The sequence below is a fragment of the Solea solea genome, chromosome 5, assembly GCF_958295425.1.
Source record: "Solea solea chromosome 5, fSolSol10.1, whole genome shotgun sequence".
Lineage (NCBI taxonomy): Eukaryota > Metazoa > Chordata > Actinopteri > Pleuronectiformes > Soleidae > Solea > Solea solea.
Genome location: NC_081138.1, coordinates 18,918,068 through 18,945,210, shown reverse-complemented (window position 1 = coordinate 18,945,210; position 27,143 = coordinate 18,918,068). Strand labels below are relative to the sequence as shown.

The 27,143-nt window shown below is 40.6% G+C and overlaps 1 protein-coding gene across 3 annotated transcripts in view; it reads left to right on the top strand.

The window, feature by feature from the left end:
* The window catches only part of phkb (phosphorylase kinase, beta), a 72,748-nt gene that overhangs the window by 25,980 nt on the left and 19,625 nt on the right, over nt 1–27,143 (top strand). For all 3 annotated transcript variants that reach the window (XM_058628934.1, XM_058628935.1, XM_058628936.1), the window contains 8 exons: nt 162–257; nt 2,922–3,119; nt 5,295–5,352; nt 6,505–6,582; nt 6,954–7,112; nt 7,252–7,346; nt 23,255–23,310; nt 24,289–24,382. In XM_058628934.1, coding sequence (XP_058484917.1) covers nt 162–257; nt 2,922–3,119; nt 5,295–5,352; nt 6,505–6,582; nt 6,954–7,112; nt 7,252–7,346; nt 23,255–23,310; nt 24,289–24,382 — 834 coding nt within the window. The remainder of the gene's footprint in view (nt 1–161; nt 258–2,921; nt 3,120–5,294; nt 5,353–6,504; nt 6,583–6,953; nt 7,113–7,251; nt 7,347–23,254; nt 23,311–24,288; nt 24,383–27,143) is intronic.

Here is a 27,143-nt window from a genome sequence, read left to right as displayed (position 1 = left end):
CATGTTGAGCAACAGATGGAACTTACAAATGACGTGTTATTCATTTACTCTGTTTTCTGTGAAAGCTTGTTTTTTTCTTACAGGCGTTTACTGTAGTGTATTATATCTGTTGATGGTGCAAGGTCAGTAATGATGTCTTATTTATGTGCCATGCTCTGCAGGGCTGTTCGTGGTCTGTGATATTTGTGGATCTGGATGCCCACAACAGGAACAGACAAACCCTCTGCTCCCTGCTGCCTCGAGAGTCTCGCTCCCATGTGAGTCTACCCATCTATCTGTGCATTTTCCAAAAAAAATACCAAATGACTAGTGAGGCTATTACTATGCTCACTAGTGGCGATGAGTTCTAAAAATGATCAGCAAAGAGCAGATGTGCATTTTTTTTCACCCTTTTTAGTAAAATTGTGTCATAACATACTAAATAGAGTACAACATTTTTCCTTTAAAACATTGAATTGAATTGAATTGAACAATTGATCATCTTTATTCCACATTAAATACTTAGAAACTGTATTATATCAATCCATGCATTATATCAGATAATTATTTTTTACAGCATTTGCTCAGAGCTCCCTGATCTTTGCTTGATTGTGGAAAATATACCCCACTGCACTCACGTCACTCCCCATCTTTGGCTGTGAGGAGCAGCTGTGTGCATAATCTCCTCCAATCAAAGACTGAAATAGAAGCCTACCACACATGTACGCCAAAATATTAAAAGGTTAATTGCACACGTCAAGCAAGCTATTCACTTCACGTCGATATGTCAGTGAATGTCAACAGTACATTTCCCTCACAGTGCAGTCGTTACACTGTCTATACCTGTGGTATTGATGGTTCTGCTTTGAAAAGAAGTGGCAAAAGACTGAAGTGGCTGCAGAGCAAAAAGCGGAAAAATGCAGAGATGGAACAAAAAATAAGTGGTGAAGAAAGGGAACGCGGAAGCAGAATAATTTCCTCCTCTCCACTCCACCGAGTGCAGACACTTAAGGAATAGCTGCCAATAGCACATTGGGTAATTAGAGTAATTAGATGGCCAAAATGGCGCTATAGCCAGAGAGTTTGACGTTAAAGAGCTGGAAAAAAATGAGAGCAATAAAGAGCAAGAGATGCCAAAGAAGAAAACCAAATTATCAATACAATGTCTGTAACGCTTTCACGATGGAAATTTGGGGTGGGCTGAAATATCAATATGTCAGTTTGTCACCAGTGAGTGATACGATTAACTTGACTTAACTTAAAAAAAAAAAATCCTGCTAATTGGATTCACCAATGTCACTTTTTCATGAGGCCTTGTGATGGCACTTATCACTGGAATGAGCAATAGCAATTAAGAGACCAAAGAAGAAGTTGACAGCAGGATAATGGCAGAAAAAAGAATGTTCATCCCTCCAAATCCTGCACTTAATCTTGTAGGGACATTTTGTACTCCTCACTTATCCAGATAATGATGTTGTGGAATATATACAGCATACCCTTCCATTTTCTACCACTTCATCCTCCACATGAGGGTCGCGCGGGGCGCCGTGCTAATCTCAACTGACATAGGGCGATAGGTAGAGTCACACTTTGGACAGTAAGCCAGTGCATCACAGGACCACATATAGAGATAAACAACCATTCACTCTCACATTCAAACCCATGGTCAGTTTAGAGTGTCCAATTTATCTAATCCCCATATTGCATGTTTTTGGATTGTGGGAGGAAACTGATGTCCTAGCCTGGATGTCTGTCTGTGTACTGCAGCAAATGTTTATTAATGGATAAATTAAAAATACGATTACAGAGCAAAACATAACCATACCTCGCACTGACAAGCTGTCCATATATATATATATATAAAAAAAGAAAAGGCATGTACCTGCTGTTATTAAGGACATCTTCACTGAGGCGGTCCCAATTTTGAGTCCTGTTTATGGAAGCTCTTTTGCATTTGAATAAACCTTAAATATTCATAGCTGTTTGTGTCCAAAGCTGGGGCTTAATAGCTTCCATTTCCATTGCTTAATAGTGTAAACCATAGAAAATGTAATGAGAATATTAGATGGCCAGTCGTAACAGTTTGTCAAGCCTAATAACAATATTAATTTCCGACTGCTGCTCAAAATGAAATTTAATTAGGCAGTCCTTGATTTTTAAGGAAGGCATCCGTAGTGTGCTGCTTACACACTGCATCTGGAAAGTATTTGTGTATTATTTTTTGTCATATTACAACAGAAAGGAAGTTTTCTGCTCATCTTTCTATTCAAACCAGTAGCAGCATCCATCCATCCATTATCTACCGCTTTATCCTCTGCACGAGGGTCGTGGCTGACATAGGTCTTAGGAGTGCTGGTCCAGGTTTTTATTGAGGATACTTCTGTTCTTTGTAATAGCTACCCTATCACTCAGTGGGAGCTACGGGATACTTGAATTTCCTTAAGGGGATAACTAAACTTCATCTAATTTTATCTAAAAAAAAAAACCTCCACAGTATGATGTGGCCACCAAGATGATTCCTTGTTGAAATTGTAGTAGCAGAAGATGAGCAGTGCCTGGTGCCTTCATAGATGACAGTCTTACTCTGCCATAAAGCCCTGATCAGCGAAAAGGCTGAATGCTGGTTCTTCCATCCCCACTCAGGATCTGTGGAGCTCAGCCACAGAAACCACAGGGTCCTTGGCCCTTTTCCACCCAATTACTCATTTTGGCTGTGTGGCCAGACCTGGAAAGAAGTTTGTTGTACACTTTTTCAACTGTACAAGACAGAATTGTTGTAGCTTTCTCTTTGATCTGCAGAGAAAAATAATTCTTAGCATTTCTGTTTCAAGGCTTTTATTGTTTTTCTGGGCCAGCCGATGCACAGGTCTTCAGTAGATGAATTATCTCAGGAAAAACGAATGAAATTAGTGTTTTTTTTTATTATTATTTTCTCTCTTCAGAACACAGACGCAGCTTTACTTCCGACCATCAGCTATCCGGCCTTTGCGGTGGATGATGACGCTCTGTATAGTCAGACCCTGGACAAGATCATCCGCAAGCTGCGCGGGAAGTACGGCTTCAAACGCTTCCTTCGCGATGGCTATCGCACCGCCAACGAAGACAAGAATCGCCGCTACTACAAACCTGCTGAAATGAAGGTGGGTGCGCCATGCGATGCCTGGAGGCCGATCTAAGCGATATTTCAGTCCTATTAATCTGTGCTTTAATAATGATTTGTATTATTTTCCTAGTGAATTTTACAGCTCTAATTGATAGAAAAGGTTTTATAACTGTTTTGCCTTGGAGAAAAAAGTGTTGTGATGACAGACATTGGCCTTTTTTTAGAGGTTTGGGCAAAACCAATTCGACATCTGAAACTTTGCACACAGATGAAAAAATATCACCGATCAAAGCAAGCAAAGTTGAAACCTAGTTTTTCCCATTACAGGTGTTCCTGGCAAAATGACAATGCATATAATTGAGACTCAGTTCAGTGAACAAACTATAACTATAACTATAACTTAGGAGAGAATAAATGAATTGACTAAGGCTGTGATGTGAGAGTGATGTTTAACCAGGTTACTATTAACACAGCTGCAGATAGAATTCTTATGTTTCTAAGTCAGAGTATCCATTACAATTGATTTGTGTTTGTTTTTGTAGCAGGCAGTAAACTTTTATTTTTATTTTTAAATACTTTGGCAGGACTTGACAGATAACTGCACATGTGGCGGTGAAAAATGTTTAAAACAATATCCCTTTTAGAAGACTGAATTTGCTTTCGGCGCTTCTTATATCTCCATAATTCTCCCAGACATAAGGGACGTGGAACTGAGAGTTTGGTGGTGAAAGCCTAATTTGCATAATGATCACAAATGTTTGCCATTTGTTTTCTACCAACAGAATTTATCTGTTACTAAATCAGCAAATACTGCAAGTGGGAAGAGACCCATTATATAATGTCTTGATGTGTGTCTTTAATAGAGCAATACAAATTCTCTTCATGTGAGAAATTAAGCACTTGCTGGGTTGTGTTGGGGTTTTTTTTTGTCCTACACAACATACAAAACGGTTTCATTTGCCTCCTTTTGACTGATGCAATGCAGCGGAAAGTGTCTGGAGAGAAGAAGTCCCAGGTAGACCAGGTTTCCCTGCAGAAGACATCAAGTGAAGTTGTTGTTGTTTAAAGAGACAATTCACTGCAGGGCAGACTTCTGTGCTCCCTGCCTGTTTACCATTGACAGAGAGCAGCAGCCTGTGTGATAGACAGTTTTACCAATCAGTCGAGCTGCTCAAGCACAAAACACCAGGGACCCCTGCCTGTTTACAGCCTCAACAGACCAAAATGCACAGGCCTCACTGGGTGACTGCGTCCCCCCCGTAAATAAGCCTGCCTCTCTCTGCCTCTTTATGCTCTCTCCTGTCTCTCATTTATTTACCTCTCTTTGTCATCGTCCGATATCTGCTGTTGCCTCTTATCACTGCCAAAACACAGTTTGAAGACATGCATACCGTGCTGCGCTAACACTTACTATAGCTGTAGTGGATATAGCTCTCGTGTGTGTGTGTGTGAGTGTTATCTCTATATTTGTGAAGATGCAATTTAATGGATTTAAATTGATAGCCATGCAAAGGGTTTGTAGGGTAAATGTCTACTTTATTATTTAATAACATCTTTGTTCATTGAATAAAATAGGCACCGCTCTGATTGGACAAACCACGTATAGTATAAGTATAGACAGTATTTATTTACTAAACTTCTAACATGGAATAAATGCTGAATTGTTGATAACACTCAAGTGATGCCGTGGAATAGAGAAAAATAATATGAATGCAGTGTCGCGGGTGATGGTGGCAGATGACATGAAAAGTGTGTGAACTCATTTTAAACTGTGAGCAAATCAATCCCAGAGTTTGTATATATATTGAATGGATTATATCATTTTGAAAAGACATCATTCATCAACAGTCATCAATAGCAGAACTGAAGATGTGTGTGTAGCCTTGTTGATGGAGTTTTGGCAAGCTGTAGAGTGGTGACCAGTAGGAAATGTCATGTCACATTGTCACTGGGTACAATCAATGTATTACTGACAGGTAATATTGTATACCACTTAAAAAATGAAATTGAAAGAAATCACCTTTGGAGAAAGAATCAATTTTGCTCTCTGTCCGACACTTTTCATCCACAATGTCGTGTGTGTGTTGCATCTTTTCCCCGTGCCTTAGCTGCTCCATATTGAGCGCCGCTAAAGTTCAGCCTTCTGTGCCCGTGCCTGTCGTCTTTCTGAAATGGAAAAGCAATAATTCCTCTCCTCTCTGTCTCTCTCCAGCTTTTTGATGGAATCGAGTGCGAGTTTCCCATATTTTTCATCTACATGATGATTGACGGTAAGCCTTGTTCTATCTGTAGCCGCTGTTTTGATGCCTCAAGTGGGTCATTGGGAAGATGGAAGACAGACTCGTGCCATTTGACAGGAAATTACATTTCGTGTTTGCCAGGCTTTAGAGGACTTAAATATACTTTTAAAGAAAAATGTGTCACGTGAAATATGTATGTGTGTTAGCATGCACGCGTGCGTGTGAGCTTAAGGGAATAGAAAAAACAACAAAGGGTGAAGCTTCTCCAAAAAAACGTGAATTCAAGCTGCATTTAATTGCCCTCGTTCCAGTTTATTCTCCCCTGACATTTTCAGGACGAAAAACAATCTTGATTCTTATCTCAGACTTGTCTAACTAAGACATAATGAAGGTAACTAAACTTAAAACGTAAGACTCGAGGTAAATGCTCTAAATGTATTTGTGCAGCTTAGAATGTGAATCTTAGAATAAGTACAATGACAATTTAATTTAAAAAAAAACAACCTGTTGTGCTGTTTGTGGCCTTGTCAACAGGACATTTTATACAGTGATGTAGTTAAAACTGAATATAAAAAAGCAGTGGCCGGTTTGGAATTATTCCAAATTAAATATGTATTTGCAGTGTCTCATTTATAAAGCAGTCAACATCCCTGCAACCTTAAAGCTGCTGTTGTTATTTTTTCAGCTGTATATAAATAATGGATGAAATTACTGCTGTGCATGTACTGCACGGGGAATCTCATTGAGATGAAGCTGCAGATTACGTGATGTGGTCATTCAGTTTTTACTCAGCATCTTTCAGCGAACTGTTTTGATTGTTTCAAGCCACAGCAGGGAGCTGTTGTCAGAGAGAAGAAACTGTTTACAGAACCTTCCCTGCACCAAGCACAGGACACAGTCAGAGACTGTAGCTGGTGGACACAGGGTAGAATCAAGCTGATGACAATGCACATTATTTTCCAGATGGACAAATCTTTTGGAGGCACTTAGACTTAGTTTTAGTCTTCAAAACTGTACTTGTGTCCATTTCCTATACACTGAGCCCGCATGTGCGAATGCTGTCCACATACATGTACGACATCCACTACATATGTCTTTGCTACGTCGATTTTGAATGATGCTGTAACGTTCCATTGTGTTGAAAAATTAATAATATATATATTGTGTGTGTTTGTGTCACAGGTGTGTTCAGAGGAAATAAAGCTCAGGTCAAAGAATACCAGGATCTCCTTGAGCCCATCATCTTCCAGTCATATGAGGGTTAGTAATCACATAACTACCAGTGGACTGGTTCATGCAGAGAAAAACACACTCACACACACACACAACTATGACTTCATAGGTTCATGTTGAGGCTTCTGAGTCTACTTCTCTAGCAAATGACAAATCATTCACCTATTCACCAGATTGTGTCGCCGGCATGCTGTGAATGAGGTGTTCCATTCAAGTTAACTTGGTAATTTGGTTTACATCAAAGATCCCAACAAGACAGATAAATAAATGCAGCATAGGCAGAGACCGGTCTTTATATCCACCTGCACCCACCGAAACTTAACCAGTTCCTCATAAAGAAGGCTCGGCCTTATTAGAACCAGGTTTTCATTGCTCAGTGTTTGTGTCTCTCTTACCAGGTTATGCTATCATCCCTAAATACTACTACGTACCCGCTGATTTTGTGGAGGGAGAGCAGAACAAACATGGAAGCCAGAAGCGTTTCCCCAGCAACTCCGGCCGTGATGGGAAGCTCTTCCTGTGGGGTCAGGCCTTGTACAACATCGCCAAACTGCTGGGTACGCCTGTGTTTGTTTCTGTGCTTCTTACCATAAACACATCATGTGTTTTAATAGAGAATCTAATTGATAAACAGAGTTTTATGTTTCTAATCAATTGATATTCATGTCCATGTGTGCGTATGTGTTTACACTGCAGTGGATGAGCTGATCAGCCCAAAAGATATTGATCCCGTCCACCGCTACGTGCCCCGCCAGCACCAGCGCAACGTCAGCATGCGGTACTCTAATCAGGTAAGCTTTCATTTGCTGGGACTGCTCTCACTGATTTCACAACCTGTAAATGTTAAGGGTGTTCACTCTCGACCTTGTAAAAGTTTATTTACCCTTATAAATATGACTAAACAGAGCATTTAAGTGCGATTCAAATAGCTGTAATTGCCTTCTGCTGTAGAAAGGCTAGTAGTGGGCTGCATGTGGACTGCCCACACATTGCGGAAGATAATAAATGCTCTTCGTTTATAAGTTGTGTACTACACCTAAGCAGCACTAGTATTATAAGTGTATGGAGACATATGAGACCCAGAATGCAGAGGCAGACGTGGAGATACCAAAAGAAATTGTATTTTTTTAACACAAAAAGAGGTTATTAGGGTGTCAGGCAGGAAATGAATCCTTCTTCAGATTGAATCACAGGAGGAGATCAGGATGGCCCTGATTCACAGCTGCATGGACCGACAGGCAACAGACATGAGACAAAAAGGGCAGGGAAAAGGAAAACTAGAGAATCCCAAAACTCTGATTTGTCAAAGACTATCGTCATGGGTCAGATTTCCCCAAAGGCTCTCCGCAGAAATCAGATTTTCTCTCAGAATACTTATGATGCGATAAGATACGATAGACTGTATTGTCCCTGTGGAGAAATTGGTCTTGTGCTCAAGTGCTTCATACCTAAGTGCTGTCATAGTAAAGTGAAAAACCTGTGCCAAATCACATTGATTTACATTATGCTGAAAACTTATAATGTGGCTCAGTCATGCCAAAACTGTTCCCTTACCCAGCTTTAATGCAAAACTGGAAGCCGTCCTCATTTCCACCCACAAACTCCACTAACTCACAATTCAAAATGCTCCAGTACTCTCTCGTTCTCGCGTTGTGTTAAAGTTTTAATCACAGTTCATCCATCGTCATTTTCACAGCTGAGACTGGGCTCTTGTACCTTGCCAAAAGGCCACTTTTGTAGACAATAAATACACCCAGTTCTTTTCCTCTACGAACAGTCACCAGTGCGACAGTGACTGTGAGTGCGGTTTAATCCACGTCTGAGACAGAGCCAGCAGCTCTGAGGAGATGAAGCACAAATGAAGAGGTAGAGATGCATATACGGAGTTGCATTGGCGGTTTATTCTCTTTGTCTTACTGTGTGGATTGATACGCTCCGTCCTGCCCCTGTGCTGTATGTTCAGTTTTTTCTTTGTAACCAGAACAACGTGCATAAGAAAGGACTGGATCTGAGAAAGATCAGCAGAAAAAACAAAAACAGAAGAGGGTGTCAGATGTCATTAACTCTGTTGGTCATATCAATACATTTATTTTACATGGAATAACCTGTAATTATTTTGTTCACTTAAATATTAGTGTAGTTTCATATCTTGTCTATCTTTGTTCTGTCAGATGCAGTTTTATCTTTTTGAATTGCTACAAAGAAGAAAGATAATTTCCACTTTGCAGTAAAGATGTTCCTTGTGGAATCGGCTGATTGCTTGATGCCTTTATTGCCTTTAAGTGTTGCTATGCAACATTACCCAGTCCAGAAAATGATTTAATGTACTTCTTTATCAGTCTCTAAACACACCATTGGTCATCATGGCCACAGAAATTCTGTGTCTCCAAACCGACTCTGTTGCTTTGCAGACTTAAGATACTGACCTTTGTGGTGAGGCTGATGTTTTGAGTCTTTTTCAGAGCTCTATGATGTGTGCATTTCTGATTTAGAGCGGTTTGTTACCCTTAAGTAAATAGACAACATTAGCCATTGTATATTTGTAGGAAAATAGGATAAAAGCACGCAGCTTTATTGTGCTGGCAGCAATGCTTTTATGGTTCCAGCTTACAAACTGTATGCCGTTTAAGAGGAGCCAGACTCCCCTCAGGTAGGCTGTATATGTTGTTGTTTGTTTCAGTTTGTTTTATCGCAGTTTAATCACACAGTAGACTGTGTTAAAGTTGGATTTTTAGGCAGCATGGCAGCGTGCTGATAGCCCACCCTCTGATGGAGGCAGCAACGCTTGTGCAGACATCAACAAAAGTTTCATGTTTTCAGCCACATATATTCCAAATAAATACATGTTTGAAAGAATACTTTATAAGATATATGTATATATATATATATATATATATATATATAATTATATGCATAATGCTTTTTTGTCAGTAATGAAATCGTTTGAAACAGAACTGCATGGATCTGCACAGCTTTTTAATGAGGTTATTAAAGAGCTGACAGTTTGTGAATGCAGTTAATGCAAACTGTGAAGGGTAACTGGGTGTTCTCCATTTCATGAGTGGACCGAGTGTATCAGTGGGGAAGAGATGATGAATTCAGCCCACCCACTGAAATGTCAAGGTGAATGTTTCCAAGTGTAAATGGTTTGCTGCTGTCACATGAGCATTTGTCTTTTAGTGCCAATGGATGGGGACACACAGCGAAGGTGGAGCGACTGCTTGGTGCTCATGAGAGCCTACTAACACTTTGAACCTGATTGATTCCTCTCACATGTTCTCGTGGTCATGCTGCAGCTCATTCACCTCATAGCACTATATGTAGCTTGACTCAGAGTCTCCGTATGTGGCGGTTTCTCTGATGTCGATCCCAAATGACCATCTAAGAGAAATAATATGAAGAACAGGTTGCCTACGACCCCGGGATTTGAAAACCCTAACCTTGCACGTTGTCGTGTCACTTAACCCCCGTGTTGCTCCTGATGCCTTTGCCAGCAGCGTGTGAATGTGTATGAATGATGTTCTGCACATAGGTGCGCTGTGGGGGGGTGGAGTGGCTCAGTGGTTAAGACCGGTACCCTGTGTGCAAAAGACATCACGGTCGCAGGTTCGACTCCACCCCTGGCTGATTGTACTCAATTCTCTTGTAAGTCGCTTTGAATAAAAACTGCTGCTAAATGACATGTAATGTAATGTTTAATGTGTAATGTGTAATGTGTGAGGGATTGGGTATGAATGGGTGAAGGAGCTAGAAAAGCGCTACATAAATACAGACCATTTACCGTATCAGAACGATTGTGTGAAGTCACAGTGCAGACAGAGACTGTCTGTGCTGACTCACCAAAATGTAAAAAACAGTGGGAGAAACTACTGTGCATGTGCAGTATGAATGTAAATCTGGGAAGACGGAAAGCAGTTTTACTTCGGTGGACATTCAAACATGAAGTTTGCGTGTCTGCTATCCTGTACAATGTCCAGTGGCTGCACACTCGTAGACCATGGGGGCTGAACCGAAATGAGACACTGCGTTACCACTGTCACCTGGCAACAGAGCTGCAGCAGAACGTGGTACAAATCAACCAACAGCATGCATTTTTTTTTTTTGTCCTTTTGTGTTTTTAACATGTGTACTATAACCAATTTAGTGTCTCTGGTGCACAGTAAATCCTAGGTTTTGTTTGGCTAGAATTGGGAAAACCCATTTGATCCTGTGGTGCTCTGGGATGGAAGGACAAACGTTCGGAAGGCTTCAAAAATGGACACTCAAGGTGCGGTGTGCCGAAGGAGCACTTGAACTGTAGTCTGTAGTCAGCTATCTGATTTTAACTTGATGCCAACACCAACGTTTCTTTTAACTTCTCTCTGAGGCGTCGTAAGAACACAGTCGTGTGTAAACCTCAGAGTGAGGTTACTTTTGAAGATTCAGTACACACACCTGCCCAGCGTCAACTGGGATCGGCTCCAGCTCCCACTGCAACAAAAGAAAACTAGAATAGATAGATGGACCCAAAATGCTTGGTCTTTAATATTAATTATCTGTCGGTGTCATTGCTAATGGAGGATGTAGTGTTCTCGGCGATGTGGGCATTTTTTTTTCCCTTGGCGACTTCTACTGAGTTTCTAAACACAAGTTAAAAGCTAATTTGAAGTGTGAGTGAAGAGAGTGAGCGTGAGTGAACAGACCTTCAATTCTTTTTAATGTGTTACTTGTATTCTGCCGTCAGCTTGGGGAAATCAAACGTGGTTGTTTATGCCTGTGTGGCTGGTGCTAAGCTGAACACCTTGTATGTACGAAAACTGTCCCACAAAATTGCACACTTCGTTCCCTCCATCCACTCCAGCGCTATTCTCTTCTTTGTTCTATTCATGCATTTTTTACAACTGTTAATCTCTGTTTTTATTCCCGCACGGTCTCATTCACACCGTTTCTGTCTCGGCGAGACACTCGGCATGTATGGTGTGGCGGGAAAAAGTGTCAGAATTTTGCTCGGTGAAAAAGGAAAATGTTGAAACAAGGTAGTAGGCGGAGATAGTTTCTCACTTGACTATTTTATGCTGTCAAGTTGCCTCTGCATCATTGACGTCCGCTGTTTGGTCTGCAGGCAGGAAAGGCACATGGGCGTGCTGAGCTTTCACATGCAGTTAAGATTGGATTTGTACGCTCCCTCCTTTTTCTTTTTCTTTTTAATGTGTATAATTTTCTAGCTATTGTATGTACCCAAAAGTAAGTGTCGTGTGTTCACCTGCATCTTTCAGTGTAAGTCTCTATCACGCTTCTACTGTATGTGTATTATTCACGTTTCCATTGCTTCCAAGATATATACTACCACTTTAATAACCTGCCTTAGTTTATCCCAAAGCTAGGGAGAATGGGATGCCGGGCAATATATACAGCACCTGTGAATAGGCTGCAGTATTGTCTTGTTGTGTTCCACATACAGGCTTTAATAAGGTTTATGATGTACAGGATTGAAAAAGAACTATGGCATTGTTCCATCGCCTCTCGTTATCCCTTTAAATAGTTAATATATAACGTCAATTTTTGACAGATGCAATTTAGAAACACTTTCAGACAGCAGGATGTTAAGACACTACATGAAGCTGTCGGATGCAGAAAAAAGACGTTGGCAGTCTGAATGTTGAAATAAGCAGCTTTATCGATTTGGACATTTGTCAGATACGTTGTTATGTTTTTTTTGCAGTTCTTTACCTGTTCATTATTTCCGATCTCGACAGAAGTGACTCTGACCTGTCCGACATGCCAACTCTACATATTTGTGCACGTGCACCTTTGGAATTTGCACAACACAGAGTTTTTATATGGCAAGGCTAAATTTAATTGTGATTACACGACACATTGTCTCCACACTGCACATGCGGGAATGTGGCCTCACACTTTAGGAGCCAACTGACGAGATGCATTAAATTTACATCATGAGTGCATCTCAGCAGGAAAGGGAATATGGTTTTTGCCTCAAACAAATATCACTTCAAGGGAGGGAAGTAGCGATTTGGTTGGTGAATGGGATGTTTATGCAACTTTAATGCATAGTGCACCGTGATGTACAGGAATGTTTTGCGACCCTAATTTACATCAACCGTGTTAAATATAATATGAAGCTGTTACACAACTTATGCGGACTCGGCAAAAACTAGAAATAAATCCATCACTGTAGTGCTGCTCTAATCTGTGCTCTAATAATAGTTATTTTTTTGAAGATAGTTGCAGCTTTCCTCATATTCTGTAGGTACAATATAGAGCAGATTTTTTTTTTGCATGAGAAATAAGAGGCTTTCAGGGCTATGAGTGCGAGTTGGATCAAACAACACCGCGTGGCCCGACAAACATGCAATAATACACAACACGCATGGCAACTGAAGGATCTCAGAAGCATGGAGTAGCTATACAAATGCCTTTGCGGGCTTATGCACCCAATGCCACACACACTTGCTTTCAATGTCATGCCTTTCTCTTTTTCTCTATCTGTTCATTTGAATCTCGTTCTGTCATCTTTGAATTCAATGGCCCACACACAGTTTACCCACGAACAGCACCAAAGCACACGCACACAGCACTTGTGCATGAATAGCACTGGTGTTTGTTAGAAACAAAGCACTCCGCTGTGTCCTTGTCAAACACTAAAAGGAACCTTTGCCTTAGCCCTCATTATAATTTAAGCAAGATCCCATGAGAGTGCGATATTGCTTTCAAACAACAGTTCTACAAACGCTTTTTTGTTCTTGGAACTCAGAACCAACAATAGATTAAAAGATTTATTTTTATTTAACCAGTTATATGGCTCCGCCAAACAATTTGTTTTCCACAACTGGACTGACTTGACTGTTGCCTAGCGACACAAACAATGAGCATGTCCTGCATGCTACACAGGTTAAGTCCACTACTTTGACTCGTGTTTCTACTAATATTGTAACCGGTGAAAAAAGCACACACTGATTGATAGCACCTGAGAGTCAATGTAATTATTCATTATTATTCACATCTGTGCGGCTGAGTGGTACCACGTCAAGAGTCCCAGTGCTGTTACACTTACTATCAGCACATATGGAATGTCTCTCGTCTAATCAAATTGCTTGCCCTGGAGTCAGAACTGGTCGGGAGTGTTGTGTCGAACACATCAAGCAAATATGAGAAAAGTGAAGTTTATGACACCAGGTTTATTCAAAACTTGCTTGAGCAATGCTCAGTTAAACGTTTCGACAGCTTGCTAGTGCATAAGACCCGGTTTCAGTCACGTCGTTCCAATCCAAATGCCGATCCCAACGGAATGTGACAGACATAAAAGCTGGTGGTGCACTAAGAGTTTTGCACAGCACTGTAAATAGCTGGCATTTTGTGAAAACAAGGTTAATGGAAGAGTTGCAATACAGTCCACTCTGCAGGAGCCGTCAGTCGTCATTCAGAGAGGTAAAGCGTGGGTCAAGAGACTCCCCCGCTTAGCTAGTGCAGAGGAAAAATAACATACGATACAATACATACACTATTTTCGACTCATGCTCTGGCAAAAGGTTTCGGTTGCCAGTTTACATTGTATCATCCTTATCACTGATGAAGTTGTTGATATAATTGAGGAATTTAATTTACTTATGCCTAGATGACAACGAACGGGAGGGCAAAAAAAAAGAGAAATGATGAAGAGACAGCGACGTTACACAACAACATTATGAAACATTTTGTTTCTGTCCATTTCTGCCTCTCGACACATTTAAAAGTATCTTAATGTAGATGAAATAGAGGCATCTCATGGGACTTTTGGGGGCCTCAGGCATAAGGAACCAAACCAGCCAACTCTTCTACTAGCCCAGCACCACTAGAATGTGGCCTTTTCATGGTGTTTTTGACCATGGTGTCCTGCACACTGCCAGTCACAGATTTTAAGGGGACTCTTGTTGAACTGTTCTTTTTGTGACATATACATAAGCAGCAGTTCTCAGGAGCCCCCTCACACCTTCATACACACTCCCATTTGAATGGGTCTAAAGCAGGGGTGGGCAATTATTTTCCCCAAGGAGCCACATGAGAAACAAAAAATATTGTTCAGGGCCCGGGCCAAATTTGAATTAATTTGAATTTAATTGTCTCTCTTTTATCTAAAAAAGCCGTAAATTGTATTGTTTTGGTGTAAATTTGGCAGCATACAAACACACAATGAACACAATTACTAATCAACTCTATTAAAAATATCAAATTACTACACTATATAATGAATACTGTTATACTATACTACTGTGGTGTAGTGCAGTGACCAGGGGGCCAGAGGTAACTGGCTAGCGTCACCTGTCGCTGTGCAGACAGATGCGGATATGTGCGTCCATACGTCAGGCTTTTCAAAATAAAAGCAATACAGTTGTATTGCATGCGCAGCATAAATACTTGTTCAATACTTGTTGTGTTTATGACTGACATACCACGGACCGGACGGGGATGCCCAAAGGCCGTATGTGGCCCGCGTGCCGTAAGATGCTCAGATCTGGTCTAAAGAATAAGTGGCAAAGACATTTAAAACTCCATATGTGGCTCTGTGATACTGTTTGTCAGATATCAGCAGACCTTGTGTGTGTGTGTGTAAGTCTGTAATGCAGATGACGATCCATCTGTGTGCAGGTGGTGGTAGAGAGGGAACTTGAATCCCCCCCCCCCTCTTGTCATAGCATCAGCCCCCAGGTAAAATAACATGGACATGAGAAATTGGCTGCTGAGGGCGCTGGTGCACCCTCTACTGCAGGATGTTGCGCCACACACAGGACACACCAACAGTGGCAACATGAATACTGTAGCTTTTCAACAGCTGCTGGCATTATCATGTCACATTAGTTTTTTAATCTACCAGCACCCTCCCAACACCCTGTGGGAGTCGGTCTGCCTCCCCTGAGATACAACGTGCCTTAATCAACCACCTGAGCTGATCAGATCCTCTACCCCCCCCCCTCCTCTCCTCTCCATCCACAGTGTGTCTGTGTGCTTACACGCAGGAACATCCTTCAGATATTAACGGTGAGGTTACTCATAGCTGCTGCTATGGTTCTGTCTCTTCTTTACCTCTGTTTGTAAACTGCTCTACTGCTGCTTCAGCTAAGAATTGAAATAAAGAAATAAACCAGCAACGTGTCTCACACATAAGTGCTGACGCCACGTGTCGTCTTGAGTATTGGAACCGTAGGCGCTCATTGTGAAACTTGTGGCGCTTGTTCTTAACTGCAAACCTGACTTTCCCACATTTATTTGAATTCCCTTAAGCTATTCTTTCATAAGCACTGCTTTTCCAGGAGCACCCCCTGGCAAAATGATGTGTCTGCGTGCATGATTACACTCGCAGTATTCATGCCAATGTACACATATTTTTGAAAATGTTCTGCTATATCTTCACACACACACACATATATATATATATATATATATATATATATATACACAGATTGAGAGTGTTTGAAATCCTGCTGTTTGCCAAATGGCCTGCTGGCAGGCAGGAAATGTCGAGCCCAGCGGTCTTTGACAGTAAGAGCCCTAGAGAAATGGCTACTGACCTTAAGCTGCAGGGAAATGGATATCACTGATATACTGGCACATTTTGTGTGTATTAACTTGACATGCCACCTGTACTCAAACACATCCTCAGATTGCTCTCATGCAGCCGTCCTTCTCCTGTACTATAATCTGTAGTGTGTGCAGTGGTGTCTCATGTGTGAGGTTTGGCCCTTCATGTGTCTGTGACTTTCAGTGTTATTGGCCAGCTCCAGTGTACAGCGTCTTCCTGTTTCCGGAGCATAAAGAAAGCAGACTGCTAGGATGCACAGCGTCAGAGACGACGGTTGAAAAAACTCACGCGCAGTGTTCCAGTTGTCATTGTTGTGTTGCAGTTGACATTTAGATTGGATTACTTTCGACCTCACTTGCATCTCACACTGCTATTTTCTTGTAAAACATACAATATGGGCAACAGAAATGACCGTAAAAAAACTAAGTGAAGGGATTTGTGGTGAAACCAGTTACACGTATGGCATGCATTGAAATATTGAAATATAATACAAAGCTGACAGCTGTGGCAGTGGATTTTTCAATGAATTATTATTTGTATTGATTTTTTTTTTAAATCGTTATCTAAAGGCTGCACGACTGAAATGCTTTTCCATGTTTCATTCCTTCTCATACTGAAAAATGGCCGTGATCACTTTGGGGGGCGGAAAATCGGCTAACAAATATTGAAAATTGACTTTGATAACATCTGAGCCATTTTGAGGCATAGATAAATATAAAAGATAAAGGGCATTCAATTCAAATGAGATGCAAATGTCATGCCAATGAATTTGGTGCTTTAGGGTTAAGATGTCGCTCATGCCACTTAGTGTCATTTATTTTCCCAGCAGAGATTCATGAGTCTATATTCTGCCTCTTTTGTCTGAGCTTGAACAGACCGTTGTTCCGGGTTCCTGAAATCAACCCTTTTCAACATTTGTTTCAACCTTTTACAACCAGATCGTGAAGTGACTACATTTTGCTGACGTGAATTCAGCTCAGTTGTTTAAAATTTATTTAATTTATTTGACATAAGCTTTCATATTTATATGCCTCCATATATTTGTATCCCTTCCTTTAACTATAACGTCATTTTTGCACACGTCAGACAGCAGAGCTCATCACATTCGAAAAAGTCAGTCACACGGTTATTCTTTAACAAAATAGATGTTATTGCATCAGCGGGGTTTTCTTTTTTCAACTGCTTTATTGTGGCAGAGGATCATATTCCTGAGCTGAGTCCAGGGAACAATGTATCGCTATCTCGGTCAGGGCACCTCCACAATTACACCCACCAGTGGCATGCAATCCAATTCTTTGCTTGCTTCTCCTCTGCTGAGCTGATTCCAGCCTCCATCCGTCTCCCTCTCTCTGTGCCCCATCTCTTCATCCTTGTTTCTTTTCCCTCCATGTTGTCAGAGTGAAAGCATTTCCCGAAATCAAACTCCCGCCTCATCACCTCCTCATTCATTTCACTGTGTTCAATTTAAAACTGTGACAGATTCTCGTCATGGTCCTGTCTTTATTACCAACGGATGACCTTTTTGAAAAGATCTGACTTTAAACGCGTACACGAGGCATTTTCCTCACCCATATCATGGATTAAAAAAGGACTTAGCATTTCTTTCATGTTTCCCCCCCGCACCCCCCCACACCTGACATTTTTTTTTGCTAAACCCATGGCACTTTGAAATACCTTCATCAAAATATGAATCTCTGAGCTGCACAGTGACCAACTTCCTGGGGAAGATACGGCGCCCAGAGTTATCGTCTGTGCACTGGCATGAAAAGAAGGGATTATATTTCATTCTTATAGTTTTTTTTGTGGGAGGGTGGGGGACGTGGTGGATAAATTCCCTTACTTGCTTTTTAACTTCATGAAAGTCCTGTGAATGTTTTATTCCTTTGTAACGTGACGCTTGCTTGAGGCTGCCGTCCTTGTGCTGCACTTAGCTAACGGCGCGCCGCGAGGGATCTGACCTTGATATAGTGTTGCATATATTCAGTCAAGGAACGTGTTTATTTTTTTTGTGCACTTTTATTGCAGTGATTAAATATTGAGCTGAAAGAGGAAAATAGGTTCACATCGATATTTACTCAAACCATGAACACCCACACGACTTCCACCGTAATAATTTCGACTTGCTCATCGCTCTTTCCGCCTTTCCGGGATGTAAAGACGCTATTCTCTTTCTTTTTTTTCTAGAAAACAAAACCACACAAATGTAAAGTAGTCCAGATGAATCTATGCTTTGTCAGTATCCTAATTTCCAGACACAAATATGTTTGAGGTTCAAATCATAACACTCTTTGAATTTTGATTTATTTTTTTTTACTGACAAAAACAAAAAACAGTGCAGAAAAAAAAATGGAAAGACAGAAAGAGGTGAAAAAGGAAAGAGAAGAAAGGGCAGAAGGCATGGGTAGTAAGACAAAAAAAGGGTAGAAAGGTAGAGCGCAGGAAGGGAAAGAGAGAGACTGAATAATTAATAAAGGGGAGGGGGGAAATAAAAGAAGGAAATTTGGAGGGAAGGACAGATAAGGGAGCAAAAGCGAAGGTTAGAATGAAGGGGTGGAAGTTGGAATGGAGGAAGGAAGCAAAGAAGGGCATCAGACACTTCTCATCTCGTGTCACGACTGGCTGCTATTCATTTTGGGCGGAAAGTCGTTTCTGTTCTGCAGGGAATCGCAGCAGAATTCTGTGGAAAATTACTTTTCACTTTGTCAAATGTAGCGCGGCCATATCTCTTGAGGGAGTGAGCGCAGTGGCCAGGCCCTCAGCCTCCACTAAACACACCACTACCAGTCTGCCCTGCAGCTGGAAACCTGCTGTTGCTCTCATTAAAAGCACGTCTAATTGATACTTTATGTTACACACTTGTGTCGGGGTCTACTGGAAACAAGTCTGTTTTCTGTGCGTCTTCCTCTATTATTGTGCAGAGAGGAAGAGTCCATTTATTCTCATGCGACGCGTGTCACCGTCTATATTTATTCATTTGTCTTTCTGTGTTTACTCGTGCGTTCACTTGCTCCTTCATTTGCGTTTGGTTCTATATTTCACAGATGCAGCAAGGTGTTAAATAATGACTTTGGATAAAGTGGTGACTCCTCACAATACCTTTATGTTGCTGTGTTCATTTTCTTTTTTTCCACTCTTTCTCATACAGTGGTGAAGGATAAAATAGCAACCGCTTTATCATCAGAGGAAAACAAATGTGTCTTAACTGGCCCAGTCCAGTCTCTCTCAGCACCAGCCTGTGACTGTGGGACTGCTGAGCTGTCGGTTTCTAAGCGTAGACAAATGTTCATGTGCTGTAGCATAAAGATGATTTTACAGTAAATACCTTTGGCATAGACCTCTGTAATACTTGTCTTGTCTTTTACGTTTAATGGTTGATTGTACATAAAGTCATTGAATAGAAGCTTATGGTGCAGTCGTTTGTGTGACTCAGAGTATGTCACCTGAAGGAACTTCAGGTTCCTCTTGTTCTCTTGTCCATATTTAAAGGTCTTTGTCTTGGTATAAATAACCTTGTTGTACAGTTGAATGAGTAAATGATCTGCATTTCAATTAATTGGAACAATATTAGGGGCCAAACTCAAAAGATTTAATTATGGTTGAGGTTTTAGCTGGTGCTGTGGGTAAAAATGGCAGAAATTGGAAAGGTGGTGTAGCCTGCATTTTGATTTTGAAGTTTAAAAATACTACTACTATTACTCCAAATATCTTCCCTGTGTATCTACTGTATATGAAAGGAACTAGTTTTAAAGTTGTGTTTTGTCTTTCGGATAGTACATCTAAAGTTTATTGTTGGTGATGTCACAGCAAACTTATTGTACCTCCGCTGTTAGATCAAGAACAAGCTGCTTTTTAGCTGTCAACAGCTGAATTACTCACCAGCAAAGTTCGCTCTTGAAATCACTCCACTGTTGGACTCCATCAGTCAGTGATGTTGAGTGCTTTCCAAGAGATATTTCATGTTGAAGTGATGCAATTAATAACTATGGCTCCCCTCGTCCTCCCCATGCCAGCCTGGCCTTCTTCCTCTGCAGTTTTTTTTTTTAACCCCGTTGTCCCTTTTTTTCCCCATTTCATTTGTTAACTAGCAGTCAATTGCAGCGTCCCTGCAGGGAAACAACATATCTTTTCTTGTGCACTCCCCTCTCAGACTTGACAACCCTAACAACATCAATGTAGCGTGACCATTTTGACGCTACATTAATGTTTTTAGAGTTCTTCTTAAAAGGTTCTTTAGAGAAACATTTAAAGATTCATCTCATTTTCCTCCCCGTGGCTCTCGCACTTCAGTCTGTCAGCAAAGAACAACTGTAGTACGTGGAGAGGAGAGAGAGAGAGAGAGAGAGGGAACATAACCTCCCATGTCTCCTTTATGCATTTCCATATCTTGTCCTTTGCCAAATTAGTTCTTTGTCTGCTCAGAGACCATCACTAATGAGAGAGTTGCATTGCAGTTTAGGAGCCTTTGCTCCAACACTCATCAGGAAAGATTTGTGCTCAGCCTTTTCTCCTACTCAGACCCCCCCCGCCCCCCCCCCCCATCCTCTGTGTTCTCTCTCTGCTCTCTGATTGATCATAATGAGGTTGTTGGCTACAACTAAATCAACCAAACAAAATGTCTCCTCTCTCTCTCGCTCTCATACTACTGTCCTTGGGCAAACCAGTGTGACTATTCGTCCTTACAGAGTTAAGACGTTTTGTAACAGTAAGGGTGATTTTGCTGCTACCTAACATGACTTTTGTCTCAAACTCATGGCCTGTGGGCCACATGCGGCCCTCCAATCAATTTCTCCTGGCCCTCCAAAATATATCGTTACATCTGATTTCTGTACGTTTATTTTAACTTATAGATTAATTATGCGTCATAAATAAAACATATCAAAACAAACACTTTTATTTTGAAATTCTCTAATCCAATCCAACTTTATTTGTAAAGCACTTTAAAACAACCACAGTGGAGTTAAGTGCCGTACGGAATAGTAAAAGACGTAAACGCTCACACGCGGCAATGAATTACATTTAATATGAATGAAATGATTAAAAAATTAATGACGGCATATTGTCATATAATTTAAAGTTGTTGTTCTTTCACTTGGCCAGAGTAGACGCTCAGTAGCACCCGGGTCAATGGAGTTTGAGACACTTAAAGTTTAAGGGGCCAGGGAATGCATGTGACACTGAACATGATGTAGAATATAGAACAAATATGAGTGTGTTTTTGTGTTTTGTGTGTCTGTGAAAGTTGTCAGTCCTCCAGGTCGTATCGCAGGTTGTATCTTAAGCAGTTAAGATACAGGCATTTTACTTGCCTTAGTTGATTTGGAGACATTTTCCCTCTTATCTAACAGGTCCAGATGCATATACCTTAACTCCTGATTATGTTTGTGTGTATGTACATCTCCGTGAGCGTGCTTAATTCTGTGTTGTCCCCTGGCGGTTTAGGAATTTGTAATGGAATAGGTTGGGGTGAGGAGCAATGAATGTATTATGTCAATGAGTGTCCCCTCAAAGATTCAAGCACTAGTCTATGCGTGCATGTCTATGATGAGGACCAGATAAGAGGCTGCTGGTCATTTTCTCTTTAATGGCCATACAGGGAGACATTTAAATGTAGCCTACATTAAAGTGACAATGCGTCTTGGACAGTGAAAAGCAAGAGATAAGAAATGCATGTTTATTACATAAAATCCATAAACCTATCATTAATAAGAGGTTTTTATGAAATTGTAGCAGAGCAGATAAGAAAGAAATACAGTTGCACTCACACTTTCTTTTGCAGTGTTTTATGGCAGCTGTCTTCCCGTTGCCTCCCTCGTCTTTTTCCTTCGCACACCTTAGCTCCATATCAACACTGCTGTCATATTTATGGATATATTAGCACTCGCCTTAATCAGATTTGTAAACACAGGACTAACTGATGGATCTGTGGAACTGATCACTTTTAGATATACAGGCATATTAACATAGCAGGGGGAAAAAATGAGGCAGAACAACAGAAATGCAAACATGTCTTCCTTCAATTAAGATGACACTGATATTTATATTCTCATATCCAAAAACTGATTGATGTATTCGTAACGTCTAAGGTCAACACCCGTGCTTCATTTGCATTTGATTTATTCTGTCGTCTCTCATGTCTCATATCTGATGTCTCAAATGACTGTTCTGTCTTTCCTACCTTTTTTTTTTTTTTTTTCCTTTTCTCCATACTGTCCCTGTTTTTCATTTTCCTCACTCTGCATTGCAGGCAGCGTGAGTGACATGCTGCTGTACCACAGCCAAATGCTACGTATGTTGTTATGAATTGTAACGTTGACATTCGTCTTCCATGAAAGCAATAAAAAAGTTTACTTTTGTTCCTTTTCCATTGATCTTACATTATTCTAGGTGCAAAAAAAAAAACGAATCATAAAAGGGTGTTTTGAATAGAAAGTTGTCAGCAGATATCTTTCTTATGTTGTATACATGCCAGCTGCTTACCACAGTGATTGTTCAGATTTAGACTTTTCTTGGACCATTAGTGTCTCTCCTAGGTTTTTCACATCAAAGAAGTAGTGTCCACCAAATGATTTCAAGCCTTTGACTGAATGAAATGCACAAAAATATTCAGAAATATTTCATTTCCTAATTTTAATTGGTCTCTCTGTCATCCAATATATTTTTTTTTATACCATGGAGAACCCCCCCCCCCCCCTTTTATTATATCTATCTCTTGTTCTTTTTTAAATCCTATAACATTTGCTACCAGTCTAGAGCTTTGAAACTTTGTTGTTTTTTGGAGTACACTCTGCAAAGGTCACCAGTCCATCACAGTGCAGTTCACATTCACACTTATAGACTCTATTTAGAGTCTCAAAATAAACTGGTTGGTGGTGGGAGGAAGTTGTACCTGAAAGAATCCCACACAGACAAGAAGGAAACGTGGACAGTCAGTACATAGAACCTCTTTGCTGTGAGGCAACAGTGCTCACCATTGTAATTTACATTATTTTGGAGTAGATGTAGCAATAATGAGGTTTGTTTGGCTTTATTGACATGTCCATTTAGCATTGAACAATCATTGCCAATGTAATAGACACACGGATGCAACAGGCAGCAGGCATGTGCTCCTTCACATAATTCATTTTTTCTGCTCTGTCTCTTTTGCAGGGTCCCATCGAGAATGATGTTGTGATTCACGTGGCCCTCATCGCTGAGAGTCAGAGGTAATGTGTATATGCATGTTTGGGAGTGTGTGTGTGTGTGTGTGTGTGTGTCTCAATGTTTTGTGGGCCATAAAGTGGGGTTATTTTCTGTCTCTCTCTCTCTCCTATTCAGCTCTGAGGGTTGTAATTGTGTAGAGCTTTTATAGCTGGAGCTGAGCATGACCTCTACCATCATCTGTCACTTCTCATATTGTGCTTGTGCGCTTCTCTGTGTGTGTGTGTGTGTGCGCGCGCGTGCGTGTGTGTGTGTGTAGTTGTGTGGGAGGCATGCTTGGATACATGTGTAAGTGTGTGGGAGTGTGCGTGTTAAACCGGGGCGAACGACTTTGAAGCCTGTTAACCTGTAGCTTCAATTACTGCTCTTCTTACAGCACCTCTCTCACTGCAGTAATCTTACGACACTGTTACACACCACAGGAGGTTTATATTTACAGGTGTATGTATTTATACAACAACACAGTGGATCATAGGGCTTCAACTATTTATACAGGTGCTAACTTACAAAGGCTAAATCAGCGTGGCTGTGTGTGTAACGTTTAAAGTAAACAAATGTAATTTACATTCAAATCATTTTCTAATGAGTTCTCTCAGTGCTGATTAAGCCTGTTAGTACCACACAACACTTTCACTTACTAGTATAGCGGTCCGTAGGTCTTGTTTCATCCAGCAACATTTTCAATCAGGAAGAGCTTTGTTTTATATCAAGAAAGACTGAGGCAACAGCAAAATTATGATAGCAAAGCAAGACAGTGTGAACAGGTTGGAGTATGACTGTAAACATAAAGGGAAATGTGTGACATAATAATACTATCAGACGGCTGAACGACACAAATAAATACATTTAACGTATTTATTTGTGTCGTTCAGCCGTCTGATAGTATTGCTTGACAGCAGTATGTTCACAAAAACTAAACAGAGGCAGAATAATATCAACAACAACAAAAGTCATGAGATCTTTTTTTTTTTCTCCATGTGCAGATTGCAGGTTTTTCTGAACACCTACGGCATTCAGACCCAGACTCCCCAGCAGGTGGAGCCAATCCAGATCTGGCCTCAGAGGGAACTGGTCAAGGTAACATTGAAATGTTGCTTTTGCATTACAAAAAGGGCAAAACAATATTGAGTTTACAAAGAAATAGTTTCAGACATGGTTATCAATGAACGACAGCCCTGATTGGCAGTGCTGTAACTTCACATCTGGGTGGACATGCTAAATGTGTCCCAGTTTCAGCCCTGGGATGTATTTCAAAGCACATTAACACTGGAAATGCATCAATGCAGTCTATGGTATATTAGTGTGTGTATCCCAGCATTATGCCATGTCAGTGGTGCTAGCCATGCTAATTAGCTGCTAAAAACACACTATTAATGACCCATTTGTTTTGGCTCTAACACATACAGGGGATGCAACAGATCCATTTTGTTGCTCACTCTCACTTTGAAACAGAAAGACAAATGTCCATCATATTTTTTTTTTTAAGTTTACCTGGTGAATATGTTATTCTACTTTGTAGATAATTAGTAGTCAGGCATGCTAATGTTAGTAGCTTAATACACAGATAAAATCCATACCTTCATAGTTAGTTTTGTTAAGGAAAGAAAAATTCAACCATCCATTTATCTGTTTGGAAGGGTGTATAGCTCCATGACATGCAAACGGCTTCAGTATGTGTAGAAAGCTTGGTCGGTCCGTTGTGCCTAGTAACAGTTGCTAAGCTATGATTAGCCAGCCTCTGTGCAAGGATGGGGATTTGTTAATGGTCAGTTGAAACCACAGTGATTAAAGACTATTTTGAAAAGAATTATTTGCCACTATGTCTTGTTGCTTGGTTTATCCCAGTACTTCTCAAATAGTGGGTGGTTTATACAGATAAATAAATAAATAAATATTATCAGGTTCTCAATAGTATTTCAATTCAGGGGGGGGCGTGACAGGCGTGTCTGTCCTCTAGGGGGGGCATGACAGATAATAATTGAGAACCACTGGTTTATCCTTAAGTGTAAACATGAGATTCTCAGTGATTCCTGTTTATTGTGAAGGACTAGAGGGATATTTGGGGGAAATGGTGACAGGCTATTGATGGCACCCCACCACCACTACTGCAACAACTACACAAATCAATCCTACTGTCAGCCAGATTATATTTCAGCTATCAATACCCGAGCAGAACTTGGCTCAGTCAGTCCATCTTCTTGTCAGTCCAAGATTTTCCGCTCTTAAGATTTTCGTCTTGATTGTCCCATCAATCACAGCAAGGCCGTGCGTGGATTGGTTGAAGTAATTGATTAGTCGAACAGTGATTGTTCCTGTTGATTGATCAGCACGATGGTGGAGTTGTCCCGTTTTCACTTTGCCAAATTGAAGAAGCATAGGAGCTGAGTGGTTTTATATTTGCTCTCAGAAGGTTATGTCAGATGACTCTGTATGTGATGAAAGATATTCCAAATGCTGAGCTATGAGATATTTAACTTGCAGTCACTTCAGTTGCTTCTCTGGCTTGAATATCCGAAGATCAGCTTAAGCAGTTGCGATAGATTTCAGTACTTGGTGGTTCTTGAAGATTTGAAGAGTGAAGATTGAAGATTTGTAATAAGCGTTATGATCCTGCCTAACATAAGAAAAATAATAACTAAAGAAGTAAATCTGGGTTTTGTTACTCATGTACGAACCAGCCAATCTACATTTTGTCGTCTTTTCCCAAGCTCTGGCCTTTTTTCGATCCATGAGCTAATCTTCTCATCACACTTAGATCAAATTCTATATTTAATGTAGTCTGGTATAACTTTAAGCAAATGAAATAGTAAGTTAATAAATTAATTCTTTAACATGCATAATGGAATACAGATTTGAATCATACATGCTCTTCTTATAAAACACTACAAAATAGAGTGGCCAGGTTCCTTCTGAACACCTGTACACTGACTCGTTCATGCCACTATCCTTTTATGTCTTTTGGCAGCAGTTCAGTACATAATTGGAATGATTTTATGCAAGTACAGGTCAGGGGCTTCAGTTTGGTTTTACATCAAAAATCAGAATGAGGACAAATGTGATCTCAATAACTTTGATCCTGGTATGATTGCAGACTGGTGGGAGTATTTTTTTAAAACTGCAAAATTATTTATGCACAACAGAAGTGTTTAATCAGAGTTTTGGGAGGGAAAAAAAATCCAGTTAGCGACAACAAGCTGCTAATGTAAAGGCTCTGTTTATGAGTGAGGTTAGAGAAGAATGACCAGACGGGTTGGAGCTGACAGACTCGGGTAACACACAGATAACCAATCTTTACAACTGTGGAGAGCAAAAAAGCCTCTCAGAATGCACAGCACATCAAGCCTTGAGGCAGATACACCACTGCAACAGAAGCTCATGCTGGGTTCCACCTCTGTATTTATATTCCATGAATCTGGGTTCTTGTTGAGGCATGAAGGTTCAAAACAGCATGAGCCCAAGGACCCAGCCTGCCTTGTGTTAAAGGTCCTCCAGGCTGGTATTGGTAGTGGTTTGATGGTGTGGGAAATGTTTTCTTGGGAATCTTTTGGTGCCAGATTCCAATCCATCGTTGTTTAAATGTCACAACCTGATTATTGTTGTCAATGGCGTGCAGCCACGGTTTGACATCTTCTCATGGCTACTCCCAGCATGTCACAAAGCTGTGGTCATCAGGAGTGTGGTACCATTAATGTGCAGCTGACAAATCACAAGTGTACTCAACATGGAGCTTAATCTCAGAGACACTTTCCAACATCCATGTCCCCAAAGATCTGCAGCTACATTCCTAGTGGAATGGTATTTTTTTGTTTGTACCAACTTGGAATTGGATCTTTCTTTC